Source organism: Ranitomeya imitator, chromosome 3, assembly GCF_032444005.1.
Source record: "Ranitomeya imitator isolate aRanImi1 chromosome 3, aRanImi1.pri, whole genome shotgun sequence".
Taxonomy (NCBI): Eukaryota; Metazoa; Chordata; class Amphibia; order Anura; family Dendrobatidae; genus Ranitomeya; species Ranitomeya imitator.
The window spans coordinates 127,531,523-127,558,658 of record NC_091284.1 but is presented as its reverse complement, the minus strand read 5'-3'; the positions used below and the strand labels follow the sequence as shown (position 1 = coordinate 127,558,658).

At 44.3% G+C, this 27,136-nt stretch overlaps 1 protein-coding gene across 2 annotated transcripts in view; it reads left to right on the top strand.

Moving 5' to 3' along the window:
- LIMK1 (LIM domain kinase 1) overlaps positions 1-24,006 on the top strand; it is a 133,941-nt gene extending 109,935 nt beyond the window's left edge. For both annotated transcript variants that reach the window (XM_069761413.1, XM_069761414.1), the window contains 5 exons: positions 318-383; positions 1,327-1,462; positions 10,420-10,475; positions 11,917-12,074; positions 17,098-24,006. In XM_069761413.1, the coding sequence (XP_069617514.1) occupies positions 318-383; positions 1,327-1,462; positions 10,420-10,475; positions 11,917-12,074; positions 17,098-17,260 (579 nt within the window). In that variant the 3' untranslated portion in view covers positions 17,261-24,006. The remainder of the gene's footprint in view (positions 1-317; positions 384-1,326; positions 1,463-10,419; positions 10,476-11,916; positions 12,075-17,097) is intronic.
- Positions 24,007-27,136: the final 3,130 nt, after the last annotated feature.

Sequence of the window (27,136 nt, the reverse complement as noted above, 5' to 3'; positions counted from 1 at the left end):
ATTTCAGTTTTTCTTTTTTTAAAAATGTGCAAAAATTTCTACATTTCTATTTTTATCTGTCAAGATGGGGTGCAGAGTGTACATTAATGAGAAAAAAATGAACTTTTTTGAATTTACCAAATGGCTGAAATGAAACGAAATGTAAAGGGGTCTGAATATTTTCCGTACCCACTCAATCTATCTATCTATCTATCTATCTATCTATCTATCTATCTATCTATCTATCTATCTATCTATCTATCTATCTATCTATCTATCTATATTTTACTTATACAATGTGAAAAGTATTTCTGATATATGTGCATAATTACTTCTAGACCTACCTCCACTCTATGAATATAATTCATCGGGACTTGAATTCTCACAACTGCCTTGTACGGGAGGTAAGACAGTCATAGATAGATATATTCCTGTCTGTTAGTATACCTAGGAAGATGCTATTTGTATGTAATAATTCTAGAAAGCTAGATGTGGAAACACAGGAGGTCAGTGGATGCTCTTGTCCGTTGACCCGAAACTGCATGGACCAGGGCTCCTCCCACTGAACGCCTGCTCTCTTTTTATGTATGTAATACTACTCAGACAACACAGGGTGAGGGTAAAACAGTGTGATAATACTTTATTGAATCACAGACAGACAATAACATATAGAACAGTCACAGCAAAATAACCAAGATGGTGCAAAATTACAGAGTCTCACCCTTCCGCTGACTCACCAAGATTAAAGTCACACTTGATATTTATTTTTTTAATTTTCACATATAAAATTAATTGTTAAAACCCTTCACAGATTGATGGCAGGGACAATTGCCTCTGTAAGATCATTGCTGTTGTCTTTTATCCTTGGCATTGTGTTAACACACACCTGAATGCTCCAGACCAGCAAACTGCTAAAACTTCTGCTTTTATTGAGGTGCTTCACCTGTTTATTAACGATCACTAACATTTATCTGATTAGCACCATAGGGCTGAAACTTATCCTCTTAATTCCTATGGAAGCAGTAAGGGTGTACTTAATTTTTCACACACTGCTTCTCCATTTTGGCCTTGTTTTTCTTTCAGTAAACAATTATATGGTGTAATTTGTCATGTGTTTTCATTTATCTGAGGTTTTATTTACCTACTTTTATGATCTTCTAAAGAATTTTTTTTCTTTTTATGTTCTAATATGTGAAACCATAGAATTAATTTTAATTAGTTTTTCTCATGATTGTATGTATCAACATATGAGACTGTGCTTATGATAAGAAATCTCATGATTTTTTTATCTACCTTATATGTTTTTGGTCCTGCACAAAAACTTACATCTTTGTTTTTGGCATTCAGGATGGCAGCCTGGTGGTGGCAGATTTTGGCTTGGCACGATTAACAACAGATGAAGCTCGGGACCTCCGAAAGGACAGAAGGAAACGCTACACTGTGGTAGGGAATCCATACTGGATGGCACCAGAAATGATAAATGGTGAGAAAGAAGTAGAACTGTATGAATGTCTATACACTGTGATAAAAATCTAGAATTGTAGGACTCAAGTACATGATAAAATGAGAGGTTCATATATTATCCTCACTGCACATGCTGCATCCCATTCTACAGTCAAATAGTGGAATATGTAACAGCCTCCCAGTGGAAATGCAAAAAAACACACTATGTGATACCATACACTGTAGACCTGGGCAAACTGAGAGCCATAGGCCACATGGGCCGGAAACAGTGGGACACATAAGTTCGGGGAGCTCATTGGCAAATGGCACCATGATCCCCTTAGTAGGTGTGTTAATATCAACAATGCGGCACTAGACCATGCTTGGTACGTGGAGCTTCAATCCACACACAGCATAGGCCAGAGGAGTACGTTGGTGGAAAGGGGCAAGGTGAGTAGTATATATTTTTTCGATTGTCAGTAAGTACATGTGGGCGAAAAGAGGGTGCAGTATATTGTGTGGGAGCTGTGGGGGGGCATCATGCTGGGTATAGGGCTGTGAGGACATAATGCTATGTGGCAGGCACTGTGGGGCAATCATAGTTTGTAGGAGCTTAACACTCTGGGGAACTAAAGGGGATGGACTTTGAGGAAATCATACCTTTTTGGAGGCTGTGAGAATGATCATAGGGGACTGTGAGGCATCATACTGTGTGTGGAGGGCTGTTTTGACAGCATATTTTGTGGGGGATCATAGTGTGTGGGGAACTGTGGCGGCATCTTACTGTGTGGGGACTGTGGAGGATCATACTGTTTGCGGGGTTGTGAGGACTTTTGGATCGTCCCCAAGGGCTAGGGGTTACTCGGAGCCGGGCCCTTCGGTTCTCAAGGGGGATGTCACGGTGGCTGACCCGGTCCATGGCCCTAGGGGCGTCCGTTGTAGATAGGGTAAGGTCTTAAAAGGGATAGTGTTTGTGACACCACCTGTGGTATTCGGTCAGGGTGACTGACGCTGCTTAGGGGTCCGCTGGGGTGATGTTATGGCAGCTAGATGGTATACTATCCAATAGGTGAAGTATATCCCCAGGGCTTCCCGAAGTGTAGATGGTGGATGGTGTGAGGCGCAGTGAAGAACGAGGACACAAGAATGCAGTCTCTTTACCTTTTTACTGAAGGTTCAGCATCCACAGTCCAAAGCACCAGAACACAGGGCAGGCAGAGTCCGGCCGGTCTGAAGGCAAATCCAGAGTCCCCTTATCCAGGTGAAGATCAGTAGCCTTCCTCTAGCGCCTAGGTGTTATAGTACCTCCCTGCTGTGCGCCTCGGTAAGGACCTCACAACTGTTCTGGATGTTGTGTCTTTCTCTGTCCCCCTGATGGATAGGATAGGACAAACCCATATGACTGATGGCCTGAGGCTTTTTACAGGGACACTATCACGCCCCGACCCCCACAGTTGCCACCGTGCCTCCTGGGTATAAGGTCGGGCAACTAATATGGAACTAGCTGTCCTGCCGGTCTCTGGAGCCAGGCTTGGAGACGATGACTCCCTCGGTGTTCCGGCTACCGGCTTCTGCCGTAAAGCAGTAAAGTATATGATTTTGATTAACCAATACACCATGTTCCAAATTATTATGCAAATCACAGTTTCTCGGATTTTCCTAAATGGTCAGTGCAAAAGACAGTCAGTGTAATAAAAGTCATCACCCGTTAAAGTATAACATTGAATTTTATTGAAGAAACCTCCCAATGATCTATATACATAATTGTCTAAGGGGTACTTCCGTCTGTCTGTCTGTCCTACTGTCACAGTTATTCGTTCGCTGATTGGTCTCGGCAGCTGCCTGTCATGGCTGCCGCGACCAATCAGCGACGGCCACAGTCCGATTAGTCCCTCCCCTACTCCCCTGCACTCACTGCCTGGCGCCCGCTCCGTAATCCCCTCCACTCACCGCTCACACAGGGTTAATGGCAGTGCTAACGGCCCACGGTGTAATGCGCTCCGTTACCGCTGCTATTAACCCTGTGTGTCCCCAACTATTTACTATTGATGCTGCATATGCAGCATCAATAGTAAAAATATGTCATGTTAAAAATAATTAAAAAAACAAAAAACCTGCTATACTCACCCTCCGCCGCCTTTCTCGCTCCTCTCCACGCTCCCGGGACCGCTCCATTGCAAGCGGTAGCTTCTGGTGAGGTCCTGTTCCAGGGCTGGTGTGCGACAAGGACCTGCCGTGACGGCACGGTCATGTGACCGCGATGTCATCATAGGTCCTACTCACACCAGCGCTGGGAGCGGAAGCTGCCACTTGCAATGGAGCGGTCCCGGGAGCGTGGAGAGGAGCGAGAAAGGCGGCGGAGGGTAAGTATAGCAGGACTTCAACGGGCTATAGGTGAGTATATATATATATTTTTTTAAGTCTCTATACTATGTGGCTCTGTGCTGGGCAATATACTACGTGACTGGGCAATATACTACGTGGCTCTGCTATATACTATGTGGCTGGGCAATATTATTATTATTATTATTATTTATTATTATTATAGCGCCATTTATTCCATGGCGCTTTACATGTGAAGAGGGGTATACATAATAAACAAGTACAATAATCTTGAACAATACAAGTCACAACTGGTACAGGAGGAGAGAGGACCCTGCCCGCGAGGGCTCACAATCTACAAGGGATGGGTGAGGATACAGTAGGTAGGGTAGAGCTGGCCGTGCAGCGGTTTGGTCGATCGGTGGTTACTGCAGGTTGTAGGCTTGTCGGAAGAGGTGGGTCTTCAGGTTCTTTTTGAAGGTTTCGATGGTAGGCGAGAGTCTGATATGTTGTGGTAGAGAATTCCAGAGTAGGGGGGATGCACGAGAGAAATCTTGTATGCGATTGTGGGAAGAGGAGATAATAGGGGAGTAGAGAAGGAGATCTTGTGAGGATCAGAGGTTGCGTGCAGGAGAGTACCGGGAGACGAGGTCGCAGATGTATGGAGGAGACAGGTTGTGGATGGCTTTGTATGTCATGGTTAGGCTTTTGTACTGGAGTCTCTGGGTGATGGGGAGCCAGTGCAGGGATTGACAGAGGGGAGAGGCCGGGGAATAGCGGGGGGACAGGTGGATTAGTCGGGCAGCAGAGTTTAGAATAGATTGGAGGGGTGCAAGAATGTTAGAGGGGAGGCCACAGAGCAGGAGGTTACAGTAGTCAAGGCGGGAGATGATGAGGGCATGGACTAGGGTCTTTGCGGATTCTTGGTTTAGGAATGTGCGGATCCGTGAAATATTTTTGAGTTGGAGGCGACAGGAAGTGGAAAGGGTTTGGATATGTGGTTTAAAAGAGAGATCAGTGTCAAGGATTACCCCAAGACAGCGGGCTTGTGGGACTGGGGAGAGTGGGCAGCCGTTTACTGTAATGGATAGGTTCGTTGGGGAGGTCGTGTGAGATGGGGGAAAGATGATGAATTCTGTTTTGTCCATGTTAAGTTTTAGAAATCTAGTGGAGAAGAAGGATGAAATAGCAGACAGACATTGAGGGATTCTGGTTAGTAGGGTGGTAATATCTGGTCCGGAGATGTAGATCTGTGTGTCGTCAGCATAGAGATGATACTGAAAGCCGTGAGATTCTATGAGCTGTCCCAGGCCAAAGGTGTAAATGGAGAAGAGCAGGGGTCCTAGTACTGAACCTTGCGGGACTCCGACAGATAGGGGGCGAGGTGAGGAGGTGGTGTGTGAGTGGGAGACGCTGAATGTACGGTCAGTTAGGTATGACGAGATCCAGGATAGGGCCAAGTCTGTGATTCCAAGGGATGAGAGGGAATGGTCCACTGTGTCAAAGGCAGAGGACAGGTCCAGGAGGAGGAGGATAGAGTAGTGTCGCTTGCTCTTGGCGGTTAATAGGTCATTGGTGACCTTAGTTAGGGCAGTTTCAGTGGAGTGGTGTGATCGGAAGCCTGATTGAAAGCGGTCGAAGAAGGAGCAGGAAGATAGATGGGAGGACAGTTCAAGATGGACATGTTGTTCCAGTAGTTTTGAGGCAAAGGGGAGAAGTGATATAGGGCGATAGCTAGATACAGAGGATGGGTCAAGAGAGGGCTTTTTGAGGATAGGTGTGATTGAGGCATGTTTAAAGCTTGAGGGGAAAACACCAGTTGTTAGTGATATGTTGAAGAGATGGGTTAGGGTTGGGATGAAGACTGTGGTGAGGTTTGGGATGAAGTGGGATGGGAGTGGGTCAAGGGCACAGGTGGTGAGATGCGATCTTGAGAGTAGAGTGGAGAGTCCGTCTTCTGTAATGGTGGAGAAGTTGGTTTTGGAGGTGGCGGGCTGGGTGGTTGGGAGGAAGGGTTCTGGGGGTTGTTTACTAAAACTGTCTCTGATGTTCTCAATTTTCTGCTTGAAAAATGAGGCAAAGTCTTCTGCTGAGATGAGTGGGGAGGGAGGAGGTGCTGGGGGACGGAGGAGAGAGTTGAAGGTGTTGAATAACTGTTTGGGGTTGTGAGACAGGGAGGATATGAGAGATGAGAAGTAGGTTTGTTTGGCTGTGGCGAGTGTGGTCTTGAAAGTAGTGAGGGACTGTTTGAATGCAATGAAGTGCTCGTTGGAGTGGGATCTTTTCCATCTGCGCTCAGCACCGTACTACGTGGGCTGTGCTATATACTATGTGGCTAGCCAATACGTGACTGGGCAATATACTACGTGGCTGGGCAATATACTACGTGGCTGGGCAATATACTACGTGGCTCTGCTGTATACTATGTGGCTGGGCAATATACCGTACTACGTGGGCTGTGCTATATACTATGTGGCTGGGCAATACGTGACAATATACTACGTCGCTGGGCAATATACTACGTGGCTGGGCAATATACTACGTGACTGGGCAATATACTACGTGACTGGGCAATATACTACGTGGCTGGGCAATATACTACGTGGCTGGGCAATATACTATGTGACTGGGCAATATACTACGTGGCTGGGCAATATACTACGTGGCTGGGCAATATACTACGTGGCTGGGCAATATACTACGTGGCTGGGCAATATACTACGTGACTGGGCAATATACTACGTTGCTGGGCAATATACTACGTGGCTCTGCTATATACTATGTGCCTGGGCAATATACTACGTGACTGGGCAATATACTGCGTGGCTCTGCTATATACTATGTGACTGGGTAATATATCGTACTACGTGGACTGTGCTATATACTATGTGGCTGGGCAATACGTGACTGGGCAATATACTACGTGACTGGGCAATATACTACGTGACTGGGCAATATACTACGTAACTGGGCAATATACTACGTGGCTGGGCAATATACTACGTGGCTGGGCAATATACTACGTGACTGGGCAATATACTACGTGACTGGGCAATATACTACGTGGCTGGGCAATATACTACGTGGCTGGGCAATATACTATGTGACTGGGCAATATACTACGTGGCTGGGCAATATACTACGTGGCTGGGCAATATACTACGTGGCTGGGCAATATACTACGTGGCTGGGCAATATACTACGTGACTGGGCAATATACTACGTTGCTGGGCAATATACTACGTGGCTCTGCTATATACTATGTGCCTGGGCAATATACTACGTGACTGGGCAATATACTGCGTGGCTCTGCTATATACTATGTGACTGGGTAATATATCGTACTACGTGGACTGTGCTATATACTATGTGGCTGGGCAATACGTGACTGGGCAATATACTACGTGACTGGGCAATATACTACGTGACTGGGCAATATACTACGTAACTGGGAAATATACTACGTGGCTGGGCAATATACTACGTGGCTGGGCAATATACTACGTGGCTGGGCAATATACTACGTGGCTGGGCAATATACTATGTGACTGGGCAATATACTACGTGGCTGGGCAATATACTACGTGGCTGGGCAATATACTACGTGGCTGGGCAATATACTACGTGGCTGGGCAATATACTACGTGACTGGGCAATATACTACGTTGCTGGGCAATATACTACGTGGCTCTGCTATATACTATGTGCCTGGGCAATATACTACGTGACTGGGCAATATACTGCGTGGCTCTGCTATATACTATGTGACTGGGTAATATATCGTACTACGTGGACTGTGCTATATACTATGTGGCTGGGCAATACGTGACTGGGCAATATACTACGTGACTGGGCAATATACTACGTGACTGGGCAATATACTACGTAACTGGGAAATATACTACGTGGCTGGGCAATATACTACGTGGCTGGGCAATATACTACGTGGCTCTGCTATATACTATATACTATGTGGCTGTGCAATATACTACGTGGACATGCATATTCTAGAATACCCGATGCGTTAGAATCGGGCCACCATCTAGTAACAGTATAATCTCCAAAATGAATAAAAACTCAAAATGCACTGTTCCAAATTATTAGGCACAGTATAATTTCTAAACATTTGATATGCTCATTTGTGGAATTTGCAGCATTAGGAGGTCACATTCACTGAACAAAAAAGCTATTTAACTCCAAAACATCCTAACAGGCCAAGTTACATGTTAACATAAGAACCCTTCTTTGATATCACCTTCACAATTCTTGCATCCGTTGAACTTGTGAGTTTTTGGAGAGTTTCTGCTTGTATTTCTTTGCATGAAGTCAGAATCGCCCACCCTCATAGATCTTTTGCTTGATGATACTCCAAAGGTTCTCTATAGGGTTGATGTCAGGGGAAGATGATGGCCCCACCAAGAGTTTATCTTCTTTTATGCCCATATCAGCCAATGCCTCAGAGGTATACTTTGCAGCATGAGATGGTGCATTGTCGTGCATGAAGATGATTTTGTTTCTGCTTTTTATACCATGGAAGAAAGTTGTCAGTCAGAAACTCTATATACTTTGCAGAGGTCATTTTCACACCTTCAGGGACCTTAAATGGCCCTACCAGCTGTTTCCCCATGATTCCGGCCCAAAACATGACTCCTCCACCTCCTTGCTGACATCGCAGCCTTGTTGGGACATGGTGGCCATCCACCAACCATCCACTACTTCATCTATCTGGACCATCCAGGGTTGCTCGACACTCATCAGTAAACAAGACTGTTTGAAAATTAGTCTTCATGTATGTCTGGGCCCACTGCAACCGTTTCTGCTTGTGAACACTGTTTAAGGGTGGCCGAATAGTAGGTTTATGCACCACAGCAAGCCTTTGAAGGATCCTACACCTTTAGGTTCGAGGGACTCCAGAGGCACCAACAGCTTCAAATAACTGTTTGCTGCTTTGTAATTGTATTTTGGCAGCTGCTCTCTTAAGCCAATGAATTTGTCTGGCAGAAACCTTCCTCATTATGCCTTTATCTGCATGAACTCTGTCTGTGCTCTGTTTCAGTCACAAATCTCTTCACAGTATGATGATCACTCTTAAGTTTTCGTAAAATATCTAATGTTTTCATACCTTGTCCAAGGCATTGCACTATTTAACGCTTTTCAGCAGCAGAGAGATCCTTTTTATTTCCCATATTGCTTGAAACTTGTGGCCTGCTTAATAATGTGGAACATCATTTTTAAGTAGTTTTCCTTTAATTAGAATCACCTGGAAAACTAATTATCACGTGTGTTTAAGATTGATTTCAGTGATCCATTGAGCCCTGAGAGACAATACCATCCACAAGTTTATTTGAAAAACAAAACAATTAAATCTTTGACACAAATCCAATTTGCATAATAATTTGGAACACAGTGTACAGGTAAGAATGGACTTTACAATAAGCCCTATCGTAACATGTGCTAACAGTAGCATCTAGTCAGCAAACTTAATTATGCTCGATAAACAATTATAAGTTAATAATTTTAACATTGAGCAAAATTAATTTCAGTCTATTGGCTCAGTCCTCCTCAGCAGTCACGGTCTGCCTCTCTGGAAAATTTATCGCCCACCCCTACATTACTGCATATCTTCCTATAAAATAGTCTAGTACAATATACTCTTTTGGCATATACTGGTATAACACTGCCCACGTAGTATATAACACTGCCCACGTAGTATATAACACAGCCCACGTAATATATAGCATCCACACAGTATATAACACAGCCCACGTAGTATATAACACTGACCACATAGTATATAGCACAGCCCACGTAGTATATAACACTGCCCACGTGGTATATAACAGCCCACGTGGTATATAACACAGCCCACGTTGTATATAATACAGCCTATGTAAATTATAACACAGCCCACGTAGTATATAACGCTGCCATGTAGTATATAACACAGCCCACATAATATATAGCATCCACACAGTATATAACACAGCCCACATAGTATATAACACTGCCCACGTAGTATATAACACAGCCCACGTAGTATATAAAACTGCCACGTAGTATATTGCCCAGCCACATAGTATATAACACAGCCCACGTAGTATATAGCATCCACGCAGTATATAACACAGCCCACCTAGTATTTAACATTGCCCACGTAGTATATAAAATTGCCCGCATAGTATATAACACTGCCCATGCAGTATATAACACAGGCCACACAGTATATAACACTGCCCACATAGTATATAGCAGCCTTGCAGTATATAACACAGCCCAAGTACTACATAGCACTGTGGGCACCATATCTCTGTTAAAAAAGGAATGAAAATAAAAAATAGTTATATACTCACCCTCTGGCGTCCAGCAAAGCTGTCCCTAGGCGCGCGATGTGGCCGCCAGCTTCTGTTCCCAGCGATGCATTGCGAAATTACCCAGATGACTTAGCGGTCTCACGAGACCGCTAACGTCATTATTTTGCGAGACCGCAAAGCATGGCCCGGAGCATCGCGAGGAGCGGGAAAGGCGCCGGACGGTGAGTATATAATGATACTCGGGCCGCGACCAATCAGCGACGCTGGATTTCCATGACAGACAGACAGGAGGCTTCAGATATTTGCTCTATGCCGAGGCTTCAGTCATATCGGTGTCTCAGCTGTTTTTTTTTCCTTTTTGTAGGAAGACGTTACGATGAATCTGTAGATGTGTTCTCTTTTGGGATTGTGCTCTGCGAGGTAATACAGACTTTTTTTCCTACTCTCTTAGGCTGCTGTCACATTTGGTCGCTATTTTACATCAGTATTTGTAAGCCAAAACCAGGAGTGGGTGATAAATGCAGAAGTGGTGCACATGTTTCTATTATACTTTTCCTCTAATTGATCCACTCCTGGTTTTGGCTTACAAATACTGATGTAAAATACTGACGAAATACTGATAGTGTGACTGCAGCCTAACTGTTTGCCTTTTTCTCAGTTTAGTTGATCTTTACACAACATCTGGTAATTTGGATGATATATTTATACTTTGGCCCTGACTCATCATTGTCTTTGTGCCTGTTTTTTGTCTAGTTTTATGTCTTTTTTTATTTGTACCCAATAGAAATTTGCACCTTTTTTAATTCTATTTTATATGTACCTGTATTTTTAAGACCATAAGACGCACCCAAGTTTAGAGGAGGAAAATAGCTAAAAAAGGAATTTTTAACCTGTCTTCAGGATCAGGCATGTCAGGAGTCATAGGTGCATCTTACAGTCCGAATGTAACTTACCGGGGAGAAGATGGAGCGGGGTCACAGGAGGCAGGAGCAGGGTTACAGCTATGTCATTTGACAGTACGAGTTGGAAAATGTTGCGGGCCCTAGGCTACGAGTAGTGGATGTTTCGGCAGTGCCAGGCAGGAGTGGTGTCCCCGCTGTGCACATCTCTGTTCAGTAAAATGGCACCGAAGCTAGTGCATGAGCAGATTGAGATCTTGGCTCATCATTGAGCTGAGATCTAAATGTGCAAATGCCCCAGCACCGGCGCCATTTTCCTGGAGCGCACCATGAGGTAAGTGTGCACAGCGGGGGCTCCGCTCCTGCTTCACACCGCCGGAATACCTCTCCCTCCCAGCCCAGGGCCTGCAGCATCACCCCACTTCCTGCAGCAGCAATCCTGCTTCTGCCTCCTGTGACCGCGCTCCACTGCTGCCGCCGCCCGCCCCCCAGATAAGCCACATTCGGACTATAAGATGCACCCCGATTTTCCTCCCAAATTTAAAGGAAGCAAAGTGCGTCTTATAGTCCAAAAAATACAGTAATCACCTATTTATTTTTTTGTTTTCCGTGTTAATGGCGGAGTTTGGCGATTCCAGATGTTGTCGCCTGATTCATAAATTGAAACTGTTTAAAAAGTCACAAAACTTGGCGCAACTCCGCTACAGTTATCCCTTTGTGAGTTTCAAAGTATTTCGGCACAATTTTTGTGATATGTGTGACTTATGCTAAAAAGTGCAAAAGCAGTTTGACATAAAACAATCTTTGCAACAAATTGCTGACTCTTGTGTGCCATTTTGAATAATTGTGTGCCAAAAACAGCAATTAATACCACAAAAAAAGAAAACGATTAAAAAAATGATAAACCGGGGGTTTTGTATATTAACCTCAGGCTTATCCATCTTTTTTCTGGTCTCTTACAGATTATTGGCCGTGTGAATGCAGACCCTGATTATCTTCCTCGCACTATGGATTTTGGGCTGAATGTTCGTGCCTTTCTAGATCGATTTTGCCCCACAAATTGCCCACCGGGATTCTTTCCCAGTGCAGTATTATGCTGTGATTTAGATCCAGAAAAACGGTACGTTACGGAGCTAGTGATGGTTAAAAAAAATTACATTTTTAAAAATTGTGTTTTTTACAATCTGAGTGTTTTGCCCCTGTTAAAGTAAAAACACATTTACTCACCTCCCATGCCGGCGCCATTCTATCGGGTGTCGGCACTGACTTTCCTATGGCTCACGTGCAGATGTTAAGTCATGCGAGTCATTGAGCCCAATCAGCGCCAGCTTAAGGCTATGTGCACACGTTGCGGTTTTTACTGCGGATACGCAGCATTTTTGACGCTGCGGATCCGCAGCAGTTTTCCATGTGGTGTACAGTACCATGTTAACCTATAGAAAACAAAAACCGCTGTGAACATGCTGCGGAAAAAAACGCGCGGAAACGCTGCGGCTTATTTTCCACAGCATGTCAATTCTTTGTGCGGAATTCGCAGCGGTTTAACACCTGCTCCATATTAAAAAAACGCAAGTGTAAAACCGCAGTAGAATCTGCACAAAAAACGTGGAAAATCCGCAGAAAATCCGCGATAAATCCGCAGAAAAAATGCAGTGATTTTGCCATGCGGATTTATCAAAATCAGTGTGGAAAAATCCGCACACCAGGACGCAGCGTGGGCACATACCCTTATGGTTCGCGTCTACGGATGTATCGAACATTAACCGGAAGTCAGAGAGCAGCCCCCAATATGAGAGGTGAGCATAGGTGTTTTTTTAACCGGCAAACACTTGAGTGAAGAGGTGTTGTCTGAGTAGTGGACAACCCATTTAATAGGGCAATAGTTAGAGAAATCCTAGACTAGTGCCTCTAAAAATTTACAATTAGATGCAAAAATTTGTTCCTAAATGTGCAAAGTCAAGGAACTCTCACAGTAGTAAATATGCCCAAATATCTAATATCTAGTGGAGGTATCGATGACAGCCATGACAGTCTAATGCATCACTAAAGGGGTTCATCACCACTGCACAACCACTCCTTTTTTAAAATCAAATCAATTTTTTAAGCTTTTGAAGTCAATTATAACATTAATCACAATAAACATAACATCATTTACACTAAAAAGTACATAGAAAGGGGTTTCATATTTGTTCTCCTGGTCTCCTTGTTCTCCCAGTTCTTCCAAACACCTTAAGCAACATATTACTGTATTGTAGACGGCAGATTATAAGGGTAAATGCTTCAGCCATATAGACAGGTAAATATAAGTTACTAGATGGCAGCCCGATTCTAAAGAATCGGGAGTCTAGAATCCATATATACTTTATTTATTCAAATGTAAGAATAATACAATTAATAAATAATAGTAAGAAAGAACAAAAATAATAGGCAGTATATGGAGAAAACACCAAACAAAAGTTCAAAATTGGTGTGAAAATGTCACTGAACCACTTCACAACTAAATATATATAGTTTTGGTAAATGGTATTATCATTTTTTGACGAAATTCGGCAGGAGCTTGAAGAGCAACGTCACTGGGCCCGCCTCCACGCAGTAGAAACTTGCTGTGAGGTAAAAATTCAAAAATCACACCAAAATGGCGGGCGGAGTGTGTCACAGTACGGCACGTTTCTGATTGGTCGCTCGCAGCAGGCGGCAACCAATCAGACACTGGACACTGTTGACGTCACTTATCTCCGGACATTAGCTCCGGACATTAGCTCCGGACATTAGCTCCGGACATTAGCTCCGGACAAAGCCACGGAAGTTGGCACAAATTGCAGGAAGTAGTATTCTAGGCAATTATATATTAGATGAGACCTACCAAGTATTCTTAGGAGTACTAGAGTGACACATTAGGCTTATGTAAGGCATTCCCAAATAAATCATGAGGCCTCTCCAATAACCCTCTTGATGAGATACCAGGACTTTCTAATCATGGACCTCAAATTCCAATGAATTTGTTTGTTGCATTAAATTTTTATAGATACCTTTTCCAATCTAATAGTATTGTTTAGCCTAATTTTTTCATTAAATGTGATGAGGGATTAATCTATTTGAATGCAACATGTTTCCTAGCTTGATATAAGATTTGTGAAATCCCTCTTTGAACACGGTCATATTCCATGTCATACTCTACTAGCTATTGAACCCGTTCTACGCCCGGGTGGCGAGCATTTATATTGGTATATGGTCTCCATCCTGGTATGTGCTGCTCCATCCTGCGCCCCCATCCTGTCATGTGCTGCTCCCATCCTGCGCCCCCGTTCTGTCATGTGCTGCTCCCATCCTGCGCCCCCGTTCTGTCATGTGCTGCTCCCATCCTGCGCCTCCATTCTGTCATTTGCTGCTCCCATCCTGTCATTTGCTGCTCCCATCCTGCGCCCGTTCTGTCATGTGCTGCTCCCATCCTGCGCCCGTTCTGTCATTTGCTGCTCCCATCCTGCGTCCCCGTTCTGTCATTTGCTGCTGCCATCCTGCGCCCGTTCTGTCATGTGCTGCTGCCATCCTGCGCCCGTTCTGTCATGTGCTGCTGCCATCCTGCGCCCGTTCTGTCATGTGCTGCTGCCATCCTGCGCCCATTCTGTCATGTGCTGCTGCCATCCTGCGCCCGTTCTGTCATGTGCTGCTGCCATCCTGCGCCCGTTCTGTCATGTGCTGCTGCCATCCTGCGCCCGTTCTGTCATGTGCTGCTGCCATCCTGCGCCCGTTCTGTCATGTGCTGCTGCCATCCTGCGCCCGTTCTGTCATGTGCTGCTCCCATCCTGCGCCCGTTCTGTCATGTGCTGCTGCCATCCTGCGCCCGTTCTGTCATGTGCTGCTGCCATCCTGCGCCCGTTCTGTCATGTGCTGCTGCCATCCTTCGCCCGTTCTGTCATGTGCTGCTGCCATCCTTCGCCCGTTCTGTCATGTGCTGCTGCCATCCTGCGCCCGTTCTGTCATGTGCTGCTGCCATCCTGCGCCCGTTCTGTCATGTGCTGCGGCCATCCTGCGCCCGTTCTGTCATGTGCTGCTGCCATCCTGCGCCCGTTCTGTCATGTGCTGCTGCCATCCTGCGCCTGTTCTGTCATGTGCTGCTGCCATCCTGCGCCCGTTCTGTCATATGCTGCGGCCATCCTGCGCCCGTTCTGTCATGTGCTGCTGCCATCCTGCGCCCGTTCTGACATGTGCTGCTGCCATCCTGCGGCCGTTCTGTCATGTGCTGCGGCCATCCTGAGCCCGTTCTGTCATGTGCTGCTGCCATCCTGCGCCCGTTCTGTCATGTGCTGCTGCCATCCTGCGCCCGTTCTGTCATGTGCTGCGGCCATCCTGCGCCCGTTCTGTCATGTGCTGCTGCCATCCTGCGCCCGTTCTGTCATGTGCTGCTGCCATCCTGCGCCCGTTCTGTCATGTGCTGCGGCCATCCTGCGGCCGTTCTGTCATGTGCTGCGGCCATCCTGAGCCCGTTCTGTCATGTGCTGCTGCCATCCTGCGCCCGTTCTGTCATGTGCTGCTGCCATCCTGCGCCCGTTCTGTCATGTGCTGCTGCCATCCTGCGCCCGTTCTGTCATGTGCTGCGGCCATCCTGCGCCCGTTCTGTCATGTGCTGCGGCCATCCTGCGCCCGTTCTGTCATGTGCTGCGGCCATCCTGCGCCCGTTCTGTCATGTGCTGCTGCCATCCTGCGCCCGTTCTGTCATGTGCTGCTCCCATCCTGCGCCACCATTGTATTATATGCCCCCTGCTCCAGTGTGTATGCCCCCGAATGCTGCTGCCATATAAAAAAAAAAAAAATACCATACTCACCTATCGTCCGGCTCCACTGCAGGTATGTCTTCAAGAAAATGGCGCCGGAAAGCGGGGACTGCGCAGGCGCCGATTCCGGCAGCAGGAATCGGCGCCTGCGCAGTCCGCGCTTCCGGCGCCATTTTCTTGAAGACACACCTGCAGTGGAGCCGGAGTGTGTCTTCAAGAAAATGGCGCCGGAAAGCGCGGACTGCGCAGGCGCCGATTCCGGCAGCAGGAATCGGCGCCTGCGCAGTCCGCGCCCTCCGGAGCCGGGAGCAGAGGAGCCGGGAGACGGAGCCGCAAGCAGCGCTGGAACCGGGAAAGGTGAGTATACTTACCCTCCCTCCTGGCGGTCCCTGACTCTCCGGTGGAGATCGCGGTATGCATTCAGTGCTTACGCATACCGCGATCTCCCGGGAGCGTCGCTCTGTGAGGCCCAGACTGCGCCGGCGCTTGCGCTTGCGCAGTCTATAGAGGCTTCGGACAGAGTGACGCTCCCAGCGTTATATTATAGATGAACCCTTATGTAGATTTTTGGGATCCACATGTATCTCAATCTTATATCCTCTTTAATCATAGATAATATCTCTTTCCAATAGTTTCCCAACTCAGAAAATTCCCAAAGCATATGTAATAAACTAGCATTCTCCATTTTGCACTTTGGACATTCAGCATCAGGTCGATTTCCTATATTGTGTAAGAATCTGGATGTCTTGTATTTCCTACGGATAAGATATAATTTGAGGGACAACCACTTCTTAACTGTTAAAATGCTCCAGGTAAAAAAACAAACCAAAACACATACTCACCTCTCGGACCGGCGCCGTTCTTTTGATGTTGGTGCTTTGACTCATGTTAAAGCATGACGTCACAGGAATGGTACCAGTCCAGGTGGGAGGTATGGGTTTTATTTTTTTAAACCAGATTTTAGTAAATTTTGCAGGTTTGAGTTTGTCGCCTCGAGTTTCTCTGTAAGGGGTAGGTGAAGGACATGTAGGATATTTTGGCCAAATATTTTTTTGTATTCACTGCAAATTATCTTCACTGAATAGAGATTTCACCGATGAATTAAGAGAGAACGATTAGTCCAGGAGGAAAAAGAAGCAGATTTCTCAAATAAGATCTATTACAATGTTGATTACTTTCATGTGAACAATTGATTTTTTTAAGTAAAAATTAAAATACGGTTACTCCTTAAAGTATGTTTTAATTATTCAAAGGGGCAGCACGGTAGAATTGATGCCTTTTAGCATTGAGGTCCAGGGTTGAAATGCGACCAAAGGTCCCACAGGGAGAAGACATTTTGAAATTCTTTTTTTTTTCTTACTTCTTTTACAGGCCAAGTTTCTCGCAGCTCCAGCTCTGGTTGGATTCACTCCTCAGGCACTTAAATTTGCAACTTCCTCTTAGCTCTCATCTTGAGCAGCTGGAGAAAGGTTTTTGGGAGATTTACAGAAGAGGAGATTGCACCTTGCATGCACACCCTGAAGACCCAGAATAGCATCAACTTCAAGGATGAAGAACCCCTCGCGGGAGATATCCTAACGTGTTTGTGTTTGTGGGGAGCTCATACTGCTTACCTTGCACGGATTAGGGAACACATCCCTACATCCTCGATTTAGGAATGGCTCCTGCTGTGCCAGAAGTTGTTGCCACTGACTGTGAGCAGTGAGGGAATTCCAAAGATGTTGTAGTTCCACTTGGTGCCTACTGGATAAGAAGGCTTGTAATGGTTCCAGGACTGGCGGAGATGAACCTGGCTTTTTTAATGTGGCACTTTGAAAACTATTTACGTCTCTAGTAATGAATATATGTTGTCGTTCAGGGCGTCATTTCATCACATCCTCCCTGCATGACGTCCTTTTCTGTCAGAAATCTTGTTCAGAGGAGCATTCTGCACCTTGTGTATATACCTCTCTGTATATTTAGCTTTCTGTACATATCCTCCCAATGTCGACTGTGACTTTCGCCTGTTGTCCTTGAGTACTTGTTCTTGTTGCCAAGAAGTGACTACTGCTTTTCGCTGTCGGCCCAAATCAGGCTTGGTCTTTGGGATAGGACCACAATGTGCTTGGGTAGAGAACACAGAAGAATTGCTGTAGTAGTTGTCCCTGTCTTACACACAAAAAAGACATCTTATCATTTAATTTAATGCTATATGTCTACACACTTAGTACTTATAGATTGGTTCTCAGCTTTTAATACCACCAGCATTCTTATATCTACACATCGTGACTGTTGATATATGCAGCACCCATCGGCGACTATATACGGCCCACCGCTAAGATGACTAATATACTGGCTTCTTCGGTGTTTGTTTTACTATAGTTTAAATAGACTCCTACTGTTCTGATGTATCTCTATATACAGTTAGGTTTAGCACTGAAAGGCCAGTATAATGCACACATCTTATGTAATGTATCTGCAGCTATTAGAGATGAAAGCTTTTCAGCAGTGAATGATCTGAGGCTTTTTCAGGCTTCCTCCATTTATTTCCCACGTTTGCTGTGTCCTATAAGTGCACTTCATAGTATTCATGCCCATTATGTGTACATCATCCCCTAGTGTGCATTTTCCTCAGTGCAGCAGTTTTGCACATTTGAAAATAATCCACATTTTTGCCTTATATTATGTATGAGGAAAATGTTTCTTTAGTTTGTAGTACATTAATGCAATTTCTCTGACACATTATTGGCCTTAGATTGTACATTTGACTTCCTAAAAACATTTCATCTCTTCACCTCCGAGTTATTGATACGCAGCATTTCCCGTTATACTGAATGTAGGTTCGCAGAGTCTGAAAATGCAGGATATTTGCGACCCAAGCTCCTGTTGTACACAAGTAGACCTTGTCAAACTGTCTAAGGGTGAATTCACACGCAGTAGAATTGTTGCAGTCTGTGACTGTCCCATTCATGTACACGCCGCCAAAACTACCCTAATCAGATGTATGGAACTGATTTTCAGTCACAAAGAATTTCTGCAGCAAATAGACCGCTAGTCAATATACCTAAAAGCGGCCCATAAATGCTGTACTTGTATGAACAATCCGGTATCTATGTGGGCAGCTAAACCCTCTTCTTATGGATGATGTCTGGACTAGATCGGAACAGTAGAACTGGAATTTTTTTCTACGCGGTATTTATTCACCAAGAGAAGTGCTGCAGAAATTGTCTGTCCCCTCATGAGGCAGTGGAGAATCTGTCAGGTAGACTTCCCTGTCTTAGGCTACATTCACACACACATTGTACATGTCCAAGTTCTCTATGTTTTTTTCTTGGACAGCACACTGACCCATAGAGTTTGAATAAGGTCGGAGTCAGACACAACGTATAAAAAAATCGGTCCGTTTTTCATGGCTGAGAATCGCACAAATGTTCCCTGAACAGTGATCCATATGTAATCCGTTTGCAATGCGAGGATGCGATTTTCTCACATCCATGACATCTGTGACATCCGTATGGCATCCGTATGGCGAGCTTTTGCAAAATGGACATATAATGGATCCATGGCCTCAAATATTCATGAAAACATATATACAGTCTCTCTCTCTCTATATATATAAATATATATGTCAGTGAGACATATATATATATATATATACATATATACTGTATGTATTTCATAGAGAGATAGGTAGCAGAATAGCCGATAATTCAATTATGGGGTTCTGTAAAATCATTGCAGAAGCTGACAGGACATGAGACATGGTTTATATACAGTAAACCATTGCATATCCATTAGTTTTTTATATGTCCCTCACTAATAATGTTAGTAGTGTGTGTGTAAAATTTGGAGCTGTAAGTGTTAAACTAAATGATTATTTCACGGAAAAAACTGGCGTGAGCTCCAGCGCAATTTTCTCTGCCAAAGAGGGAAAGCCAGTGACTGAGGGCAGATATTAATAGCCTAGAGAGGGACCATGGTTATTGCCCCCCAGCTAAAAACATCTACCCCCAGCCACCACAGAAAATGCGTCAATTCTGGCACTTAGCGTCTCTCTTCCCATTGCCCTGTGGTGGTGGCATATGGGGTAATAAGGGGTTAATGTCACCTTGCTATTGTAAGGTGACATTAAGCCTGGTTAATAATGGAGAGGTGTCAATAAGACACCTATCCATTATTAATCCAATAGTATGAAAGGGTTAAAAAATACACACACATTAAGGCTATGTGCACACGTTCAGGAATTCATGCAGAAAATTCCTTAGAATTCCGGACATTTTCTGCATGAAATCCGCAAGAAAACCGCATGCGTTTTTGCCGCGATTTTGCCGCGGTTTTGACGTGTTTTTGCCGCGGTTTTGATGCGTTTTTGACGCGTTTTTTTCCGGACACTTCCCAATGCATTTTGGAGTGGGAAATCCGCAAAAAAAACGTAAAAAGATAGAGCATGTCCGGATTTTGTGCGGTATGCGTTTTTTTTGCGGAAAAAAACGCATCATGTGCACAAAACATCCGGAATTCATTCTAAATGATGGGATGCTTATTGTATGCGTTTTTTTTGCGGTTTTATAGCGTTTTTATCGGGAAAAAACGCGAAAAAACCGCGAAAAAACCGCAACGTGTGAACACAGCCTAAGAATAAAGTCTTTTAATGAAATAATTAAGCCCACAGGTTTTCCATCTTTATTACACTCTCAATCCAAGCGAAGCCCTCGTTCTTCTGTAAAAAGTCCAAAATAAAAACGCAACAATAGCCCATACCTGTCCGCCGTACAGTCAAGTCCCACGCTGCAATCCATCTCAAGGGGTTAAATAGTTTACAACCGGGAGCGGTGTTAAAGCTACCGGCCCGGGCTGTAAACCATGGAGGAATGAATGACAAGCTGCCTGCGCAGCCTCCCCACCTGACCAGACACGAACTCTCTTGCATGGGAAAGTTTCTCAACTTTTTCCCACGCTGTCGAGTTCACCTGAGGTCAGGCTGTGAGTCTGCGCATTCTCAGTGACATCAGCAGTAGTCTCTGAGGCTATGCAGCGGCCTCACCTGACCTGAGGTGAATCCTGATCTCAATATGCCAATGGGGTTAAAGAGGATGTCCCCACACTCAACCATCTAGATGCCATAGTCACTATTGACAGCAACATCTAAGGATAACATTAAGACTAGGGATGATCGAATAGCTTTGGAGAAGTGCTTGTCCGAAAAGCTATAGCGCTTCCCGAATAGCTGCATCGGTAATCCATATACCTGGAGCGCTCCTGATAATAATGTTTGTTGGGCTCTCCATGCATGTGTTGTGACTGTTACACAACCGCGACACATACGGCGGCATCGAACAGCTAATTTTTGGGGGCACTCCAGGTATCCGGGTTCCCACTGCAGCTATTCGGGAAGCGCTATAGCTATTCTGATAAGCACTTATCCGGAGCTATTCAATCAACCCTAATTAGGACGTATAGCATTATGAAATGTATAATGGTTACATGATCATGGCTGATCTATCAGTTAGGCAGCTATATAGAGCTGACAGCTTCACCCAGAGGGGGATACTATTCCTTTATATCTCACATCAGTAAAAAGACATATTGGTGGTCACTAAGGTGTTAAAAACGGGTCTTTGTGTCTGGTCCGTGACACTCAGCAAGTCCTGATCTCATCCATTCTACAGTTCAGATTCAGCCATTAAAGTCTATGGGGATTCGTGTAATACGGATGAAACACTTGAAGACAGATCTTGTACAGATCTGAGTTTCATCATACATTGTTAAGAGTAAATGGATTAAAAAAGGTCAGACAGTCTACCTTCTTCAGGGAAAAAAGGGAGGAGAAAAAAATTGGAGCTACCAGGATGATACCGGAGACAAAAAAAGTCAGTCCTTTCTCTCAGACAGTAACACTCGCATGTGTGAATGTAGCCTTACACGCAAAAATTACACCTTATAATTTAATAAAATGTTACGTCTACACACTTAGCACCTTTAGATTGGTTCTCAGGTTTAAAAACTGTTTAAAAACTGATTCTAGTAGAAGGGAAATCAGCCATTTTAATTTCTAACAATAGTGGTTCTTGCCATTAGCTGCTTCCATCTATTTCCACCTATTTGTGACTGTGTACACTGTAGACCATTAGACATCTATTGACATATCAATGATGAACCGGAAGGCTAAGACTCATTAGCATACTGTACTTGTCAGTTGTCCTGATTTTGCTAGAACAGTCCTACAAGTTGGGTCACATAATGGGTATGGCTTAATAAACCCTACAAGTGGGCATCTTATTAAGTGGCCACACGCATTCCTGGGATGGGCTTAAATAACCTAAATTTTGTAATATAAGTGTTGGTTAGTATTCCAAAGCCACTAAAGTGATGGAGCATGTCATGCCCTTTCAGCTTCACTTGGCTTTACTTAAATATTTCTTTATGTCTTACTGAAGATCTCATTGACATTGGAACTGTAATGTTCAGCCCTATATGTTATAATTAAGCAGAGCCGACTAAAGGCAAACTTCACCCCTTTGTCTAGAGACATAACTATAATTGATGCAGAAGTAGTAATTATACTTGATCCCTGGAGTTTGAAGAGATAAGTTAGGACACTTTTGCAGATTATAGTCTTATGGTACTGTTACACTAAACGACTTACCAACGATCACGACCAGCGATACGACCTGGCCGTGATCGTTGGTAAGTCGTTGTGTGGTCGCTGGGTTTGGAGCTCAAGTAATTCTTGTTTTTTATCTAGACGGTTGCTAAAGGTCCTAGACCCCCACCAAAAATATCATTGAAAGTACATCATAGCTATGAGATGTCAGACCTGTCAGACTGCTCATGGTATTTCCGCTCATCCCATCATCCATAAAAGAGGGTAAATGAAACAATCATTATTTTTTAGAAGACAATCACAGGTAATAGCCATGATACTTGTTGGACTACAAATGCCATGTCACAACATGTCGTTAGCCAGATTCAACTTATTAGACACATAAGCACATATAGAGAAACTCACTGACCATTGCAGACTGTAAGGGAGCTAGAATATTTTTATTGTAAAGTCTGATGCAGCTTTCCCATCACTAGTGTTATACCCTATCAGGAATCACTTTGAGCATCACATTAACTTAACTAGATTTGTGTTAGCGATCATAGACAATCTCATGTGAATGTAGAATCCTCACTATCACTCTATGTCTCTTCAGGTTGGGTTGGATTTTAACATACCATTATCCTTTAGAAAACGGAGTTAGTAGATTTAGCTGGTAACCACTTTATTCCCTCCGTAGAAAAAAAACATATCCTTTCAGAAGTTTGTCTACAGAAGACTTTGGGAAAACAGTTGCCTAATTATGTCTATAACAGTGTTCAATAGGTCATCAGCACAAACCAGACTTCATACAAGAGTAGATCTACTTTAACTAAATGAATAGAAAAATACCTTTAAATTCCATTTCTATCTCTTACCTGAATATAAATGTTGCAATCCACATTAGATAAGACCAGTGGTCTGCACGAGGAGACCCTTTACAGCTCCCACCATAACGTGAGTCATTGATCTTAATAATAAAAATATTTTCATTAAACATTGGCCACAAACATCTGTCTCCATTATGTTCAAGTGGCTGATTCAGATTGTGCCATGTTTAAATTGAAGGTCCACCCCTGAACACCACTATATTTTTCTTTTATATAACAACAATAGGTGGAAATTTAAATACTTTTTTAATATATTATTTTGGGATCAGATCTGCAAAGATAAAGTTCAATTTACATTTTTTTGGTCTCCTTTAAGTACCTGAAGGGGACAATTAGGTCTGAACTGCACAAGATTCATACATTGTGCTAAAATATAAAATGTAATGCAGTAATCTTCAAAGCCGAATCTACAAGTGGTTTTCAGCATCAAGAATTTTAACATTTAAAGATAATCTGTCATGAGGTTTATGCTATCTCATGTTAGAGCAGCATGTTTTAGGGGCAGAGGCCCTGATTTCAACAATGTGTCACTTACATACTGGGTGCAATTGTGATAAAATCAGTTTTGTCTGCTGACGGTGTAGCAATGCTCTGAACGTTGAGCCCTTATTAACTCTGCCCACACTACTGATTGAACGCACTCTGTGTACACTGTATATTGACAAAAAGCTGCTAATCAGTGGTGGGAGTTAAGGTACCGTCACACATAGCGACGCTGCAGCGATACCGACAACGATCCGGATCGCTGCAACGTCGCTGTTTGGTCGCTGGAGAGCTGTCACACAGACCGCTCTCCAGCGACCAACGATCCCGAGGTCCCCGGTAACCAGGGTAAACATCGGGTAACTAAGCGCAGGGCCGCGCTTAGTAACCCGATGTTTACCCTGGTTACCATCCTAAAAAGTAAAAAAACAAACGCTACATACTTACCTACCGCTGTCTGTCCTCGGCGCTCTGCTTCTCTGGTCTGGCTGTGAGCGCTGGGCAGCCAGAAAGCAGAGCGGTGACGTCACCGCTCTGCTTTCTGGCTGACCGACGCTCACAGCCAGAGCAGGAGGAGTGCAGAGCACAGCGCTGGAGGACAGACGGCTGTAGGTAAGTATGTAGTGTTTGTTTTTTTACTTTTAGGATGGTAACCAGGGTAAACATCGGGTTACTAAGCGTGGCCCTGCGCTTAGTTACCCGATGTTTACCCTGGTTACCAGCAAAGACATCGCTGAATCGGTGTCACACACGCCGATTCAGCGATGTCTACGGGGAGTCCAGCGACGAAATAAAGTTCTGGACTTTCTTCCCCGACCAGCGATCTCCCAGCAGGGGCCTGATCGCTGCTGCCTGTCACACTGGACGATATCGCTAGCGAGGACGCTGCAACGTCACGGATCGCTAGCGATATCATCTAGTGTGACAGTACCTTTACACAGAGCAGTTGACTAGGAGGCATGAGACACCTAATCCTGTAGGCTACTTTCACACTTCCGTCGGTAAGGGCCTGTCGCAATGTGTCGGGCCGACGTACTGACGGACGTTGTGAAATAACTGCAAGTCGTGGGCAGCGGATGCAGTTTTTCAACGCATCCGCTGCCCATTCTGCAGTTCGGGGAGGAGGGGGCAGAGTTTTGGCCGTGCATGCGCGGTCGAAAATGGCAGACACGTCGCACAAAAAAAGTTACACTGAACATTTTTTTGTGCGTCCGCCAAAACATGACGGATGCGATGTGTGCCCATCAGTCGCGATCCGTCGCTAATACAAGTCTATGAGCAAAAAACGCATCCTGCAAGCACATTTGCATGATCCGTTTTTTGCGCATAACGACGGATTGCAACGGAGGACAAAAGACGGAAGTGTGAATGTAGCCTTAGTGAACCTTCTGCTGATAAAACACTGATTTTATTGATACAACAGCACGCTGTTTTAAGTGACATTTGCTAGATTACCTTTAACTTAAAAGCGTTCTCGATTAAGTTGTCCATAACGACCGCCATCACATATTTCAACCTGCAATCCCTTGTAGTCACACATTAAGATTGGTTGCAGAATGAAATTTGTGAATGTGGTCATTACTGCTAAAGATGTGTCCGATCGATGTTAGAACAAGTTCAGGCTGAAGAGGAGGATTGTGAAGGAATAAAAGTTATCTTTCCACTTGGCCTGACAGCTTTACAACTGAGCACAGAGCAGGTCTAAAGCAATGCATACAGGGAATTTGAAGTTCTGTATATGGCATAAGTAAGCTTTGACCAGTATAAAGATATATTAAGAAATTCATCGGCACTGAATGTTGGAGTTATAAACAAGAAGATAACAAAAATTTCACTTTTAGGTTTTCTTGAAACTTCAGTTACATTAACACAGCATACCCATGTGAAGAAGTGAAACTCCCTCTGTAGCTAATAGTTGGTTGCAGGCAGATGATATTGCACATTTTTTGTACCGTATACTGTTGCACTCAGAAACTACTGTACACTGCTTTTAGAAAAATTGTTGTTCTTCACAAAGAGCTTGTCAATTTTTTGTTCAGTTTTGCTGCAAAAGATCAACCGGAATACATGAAGTTGTCCCAGCATCTCTGTGCCCTGTGTATTTATTTATACTTTAGAAGGAAAAATACGATCAAAGCAATGTACAAACTGTTTGTTCCACGGTTGGCGTCAGCATAGGTAAACCTGGCCAGATGTTCGGCTTGTTGGCTCCATGGTGATCTAGGTAAATATGCTTTATGCAAGTAAAGCAAAGCGGTGGCTGAAACACTTTGATTTTATCCTGATATCTGAGGCAGCCCTGGCTAGTCCAACGCATTCAGTCTATATGGAGGAGAAAATGTTTTTATTCCAATGACAACCATTTAGCTTCAGGATTCCATTTTTATAATGAGACCTGCAAAGTTGAAAGGTTCAGACACATGGACCATGTATAAGCCTGTGCATATAAACTTTTTTTTCTCACAAATTACACTTCAATATACATTGAGCAAAAATATAAACTCAACACTTTCATTTTTGCTCCCACTTTTAAAGAGCTGAACTTAAAAATCTAATACTTTTTCTATATACACAAAAGTCCTTTTTCTCTCAAAGTTTCTAAATCTGTGTAAGTGAGCACTTCTGCTTTGTTGAGATAATCCATCCACCTCACCGGTGAGGCATATCAGAATGCTAATTAGAAAACATGATTATTGTACAGGTGTGCCTTAAGGTACCGTCACACTCAGTGACGCTGCAGCGATATAGACAACGAGCCGATCGCTGGAGTGTCGCTGTTTAGGTCGCTGTAGAGACGTCAAACACAGCAACTCCAGAACGATGCAGGAGCGATCCAGTGACGTAACGGCGACTCACTTATCATTCTCGCTGGTTGTTGCTCCATGTAAAACATTGCTGGCATCGTTGCTTTTGATGTCAGACATGACGATACACGCCGACCTGATGACGAAATAAAGTTCTGGACTTCTAGCTCCGACCAGCGATGGCACAGAGGGATCCAGATCGCTGCTGCGTGTCAAACACAACGAGATCGCTATCCAGGACCCTGCAACCTCACGGATTGGTGTCGTTCTCGTTGCAGAGTTGCTGAGTGTGAAGGTACCTTTAGACTGGCCACAATAAGAGGCCACACTAAAATGTGCAGGAATGGCCACTAGAGCTGTTGGGCGTGAATTGAATGTTAATTTCTGTACCATGCTCAGTCTCCAAAGGCGTTTTAGAGAATTTGGCAGTACATCCAACAGTCATCACAACCGCATACCACATGTAACCACACCAGCCCAGCACCTCAAAATCCAGAATCTTCATCTACAAGATCGTCTGAGATCAGCCTCCCGGACAGCTGCTGCAACAATCAGTTTGCATGATGACTAAAGAATTTCTGTCAGAAACCGTCTCACGGAAGCTCATCTCATCGGGGTCTTCACCTGACTGTAGTTTGTCCTCGTAACAGACTTGAGTGGGCAATTACTCA